We start from the raw sequence: 4063 nt of genomic DNA, 5'->3' as shown, positions 1-4063 counted from the left end.
AAATGCACATACACTACGGCACTTGAAGACATTTTTATAGTTATAATACGAACTTGCGAAGTTCAGCCTCTGGAGCAGGGATCTCAGACTGTGACGTCACGTGGGCCGCACGAGTCGGACCTCTCACTCGCACTCACTGCGATCACATAGCCCCATCTCTCTCCAGTGCGGCCCTTGCGGCCCGCGGGCCGTGTGTCTGAGACCCCTGCTCTGGAGGCTCCCCTATAGCGCCTGATGGGTAGGCAACATCTTGCCTGCAGTGCATACGTGTGCCGCGGGGTGGCCTACCCCGAGTCTCACAGGCGCCCCGGAGCTTCCGTAATTTGCCGAATGAATCTGAGCAAAACGGAGGTACTCTCTGGGCGATCGAATTCTTATCTGCACTCATCTGACACAACCAACCCCAATTGATACCAGATTCTTTCCTCTCCATCGCAGATGCTGTGGGCAACGAAGTGGGCCCTCGTGGCGCTGCTGGCCGCGTGGACGGTCACCGTCATCGCCAACCCCGCCATCAAGGAAATCCGGCCCAAGTCGAACAGGCCCGGCCGCTTCCTGTCGCTACCCGTCCCGCAGAAGTGCGCCAACAGTGAGTATCGAACCGACGGAAAAGCGGGGTGAAAGAAAGGTTTTGTAACCGTCGCTCTGTGTGCTCAAGAAGACGCCCCGCGGTCGGCTGAGCCCTGACGCCTCGCAGGTCGCTTTCCTTACCCACACACAGCACCACCTCTTTGCGCTCAACACATAGAATTTTGTGTTTGCACTTGCGTTGGTTCTATGTGCTGGGCGTAAAGATGCGACGGTAAAATGTTTGTCGTTCGGAAACGTGAGAACAAGGAACGCAGACGCAACGTCGACCTCTTTTGCCGCGCAAGGCAGCCGCGCGAAGAGGCTTATTTCGAGAGGGCGATGGCATCTCGCCGTACTAGTTGCGGAGCAAATCACCTTACTGAGGAGGCTCTCGAGTTTCGATCAGTAGGAAGTCGATCCCCCTCCAGCGGCCGCTGTGCCCTACTGCTCCAGTGTCTCTGCGAGAGGGTATTGCAGGTGGCCCCCGCTCCCCGCCCCACCTCGTCGCACGCACCCAGCCGGCCGGCTCGACGCTCACACCTCAGGACCCGTCCCACGCCCCGCCACGCCCCGCCACGCCCCGCCACGCCCCACCACGCCCCGCCACGCCCCGCCACGAGGCGGGAAGGCCAGGTCGTAAGGCCCGTCGCATCCCGGGGCGGGGCGGGACGACGGCGACCTTGGCATGTGGTTAGGTGCAGTACTGTACCTCCCGCCGAGGTCGTCGCTCGCTGGAGCCTGGAGCTGGAAGCTTCTGCTGGAGGAGACGGCGCTAAATTGAACGAGCCCCCGCAGCGCCACGCCGCGCTCCTCCCGCCTCCTGGCTCGAGCAGGACACCTGCCGCTGGAGAAGAATCTGCATTCTCATATTACGGAGAGGAAACAAGGCTGAGCCGGAGCCGGTGCGGGCTGCGGCGAGGAGGCGGGGCAGGGTGTGAGTGAGGAGTGGGCGGTAGGCCGCCGACGCGCTCGCCCGCGAGGCCGGTGGCCTACCTCTGGACTCGCAGGGGCTCTGTGCGGCCTAGCCGTGCCGCGTGCCATGCTCGACCGACCCGCTTAAGGTTCACCTGCGGTTCGCGGTTTGTCGAGGCGTCTGCCCGCGTCACCGAGTGACTTTGCGGTTTGCGGTTCGCCCTTTCTTTTTTTCGCGGTTCGCTCCCGTTTTGCTCGACGGCTCGGTGCGCGACTGAGCCGGGGGATTAACCATTTTGCTAGAAAAGCCTTCTCCCCGTTGGCGCCATCCGAAGCTCGTTATGCCGCGCGAGAGGGACCTCGAGGGACGGCGGGGACGCGCTCAAGGTCCGTAGCAAAGGGCCTGCAGTCGGCCCACAAGGACCCTGGCCCGGGCCCGGGCCGGGCAGCGGAGGACCTTGCAGGACAATGCGCAGTCCATCGTAGGGAGGCCAGCGGGCCGGGCGGGCCGGCCGGTGAGCCAGCGAGCAGCGCGGGCGCGGCACGGCGCAGCAGGCTCGCCCCGGCAGCGCACGTGCGCTCGAGTGCAGGGCGTAACACTTCCCATGGGAAAAACCTTTAATTGTGTTTCGCAGATCGTTCGGCGCGCGGCGCCTCCGGTGGGGTGGAACTCGATAAAAACTTTGGGGCGTTTTTTGTTTGTTTGTTTGGGTCGTGTGTCGTGTTGTGGCCGAAAGGGAATTCGAATTAATTTCGCGGTGTGTAAGCACAGTCAGGGGCGAGAGATTCAGGGGTTCACCACTCATTCTGTTGAATGCCAAATCTTATTGGCTCTATCCCAAGGAAGCAATAATTCTTTCAGACGGTGGCTCAATTTCTGCGTTCCTTTTGATTGCTACGTTTTGGTCAGAAAATGACAATTTTTGCCCCATTCGGATCACCGAGTTTTGGCATTCTGTCTGAGAACGCCTAAAGTATTTGACCTTCGTTTGGGTGCGGCCAGCGAAGTCCCGGGGAGGGGTTGCTCCTAGGGCTGCAAGTGCGTGCCTCACTCGCACACCGCTGGGCCCGGCCCGCCTCCTCCTCCTCCTCCTCTGCCTCCTCTAGCCTGTGGCCGCCGCTGGCCTGCCGCCAAAGAGCGACTCTCGGCCTCGACCCCCCGCATCCCCCCGCGCGGCGCGGCCCGCCGCGGCCCCGTGGCGCCATACAGGGAAGGCTACCGATGGCCGCCGCACGGCCCGGCACACCACGCATTAATAAAAGGCAGACGCTCATTCGTTAGAGTGTCGTCGACGTCGTGGGCCTCCCCCTCCCTCCGCAGCCGGCGAAGCAGATGAGCCGCGGCCCCCGGGACGAGAGTCCTGGCTGCACCCGAAGAAGAAAGCCACCCCTCTGCCTCCACCCTGCTCGCGAGAGAGAGAAAGAGAAGAGGCGGGTGGAGGCGGAAGTACGCGCGTCTTTAGCGTGCGGCGCGCCGCGTCGTCGGCGAGTGAAAAGCAGAGTGAAAAGAGCGGCGCGCGGAGAAGAAAGGAGAACGAAAGAATGGAAAGACACAAAGTCCCCCCTCTTCGCATATTTCAAAATCTCGTCTCTCACCCCGCGCTGCTGCTACACTGCACCGTTTTGAAACCACGCCGCCGCCTGTGACCTTTTCATTCCCCGTGACGCCTTTATGACTCCCCACCTCCACCTGCCTTCGCCCCGTCCGTCTGTCCGATCCGTGGCCAGCAGACCCACCCCGCCCCACCTCAACAAGAGTTGAACGCTCTCGTTCTTCTCTCGTCCTCGTAATTAGACCTGGGGTATACTGCTGGCCCAAACGAAGTGCTGTCTGAACCGCATCACCTCAGCATCACAATCTCATTTTTTTTCTCAGTCCTTTTTTTTGTGCCAGCTGCCATTTCGACTAGTCATTGACTGGGGTGATGGTTACAGGGAGGGTGTCCCATAGGCCCCATACTTTCTTTAGCGGTCATCACATGCGGGCGTGCGGGCGGGTTTGTCTGCCGTGGGACTATGGTGCCGAGCAAGTAGGCAACCCGCCCACAGCCCGGAATGTGGTGAAGTGTTATCATCGCCAAGATAAGTGCGGTGCCATGGGCACCCTCCCCTCCTGCATGTGTCGCCTCGAGTAACACGCTGTGCTCTCTGTCTCCTCGCAGGACCAAAGGAGTTCTTCTTCAATGGACACAACTACTTCTACACCGGGCACGTCCCCCAGTTCCGCAACATTAAGTACGACTGGCTCGACGCGCGAAACTTGTGCCGCGAGTACTGCATGGACTTGCCCTCGTTCGAGACCCAGGAGGAGAACAATCTCATCTTCAGGCTGATCCAGCAGAGTGAGTACCGAAACCTCAGCATTGTTCGGAACAAATTACTGATACCAACGCCAAAGTAGTTTGATAGATAGCACGCCACCTTCTTAAAATGGCGAAGTTTAACATGTTCCCTGCGGCTCATTTTTTGTACCTATGATGGTTTAACATAGGAGCGTGACCACATAGTGGTCACGCCACAGGGAACGTGCTAAAATTGAGTTGGTTTAGTATGGGGTATGGAACATTGGGAAGAGGGGGGG

The 4063-nt window shown here is 60.1% G+C and overlaps 1 protein-coding gene across 1 annotated transcript; it reads left to right on the top strand.

Moving 5' to 3' along the window:
- Nucleotides 1-413: 413 nt before the first annotated feature.
- LOC113205973 (uncharacterized) lies at nucleotides 414-3898 on the top strand. Its single transcript, XM_052275899.1, has 2 exons — nucleotides 414-589; nucleotides 3645-3898. The coding sequence occupies exons 1-2, from the start codon at nucleotides 439-441 to the stop codon at nucleotides 3881-3883; spliced, it is 390 nt and encodes a 129-aa protein (XP_052131859.1). The 5' UTR covers nucleotides 414-438; the 3' UTR covers nucleotides 3884-3898.
- Nucleotides 3899-4063: the final 165 nt, after the last annotated feature.

Source organism: Frankliniella occidentalis, unplaced genomic scaffold, assembly GCF_000697945.3.
Source record: "Frankliniella occidentalis isolate FOCC.00 unplaced genomic scaffold, Focc_3.1 Scaffold1143, whole genome shotgun sequence".
Classification (NCBI taxonomy): domain Eukaryota; kingdom Metazoa; phylum Arthropoda; class Insecta; order Thysanoptera; family Thripidae; genus Frankliniella; species Frankliniella occidentalis.
The sequence above is the reverse complement of the archived record's forward strand: the minus strand, read 5'-3'. Positions and strand labels throughout refer to the sequence as shown.

Coding starts and splice junctions, on each gene's coding strand:
- LOC113205973 (XM_052275899.1), top strand. CDS start 439: ATGCTGTGGGCAACGAAGTGGGCCCTCGTGGCGCTGCTGGCCGCGTGG. Junction 590..3,644: donor CCCGCAGAAGTGCGCCAACA/GTGAGTATCGAA, acceptor GTCTCCTCGCAG/GACCAAAGGAGTTCTTCTTC.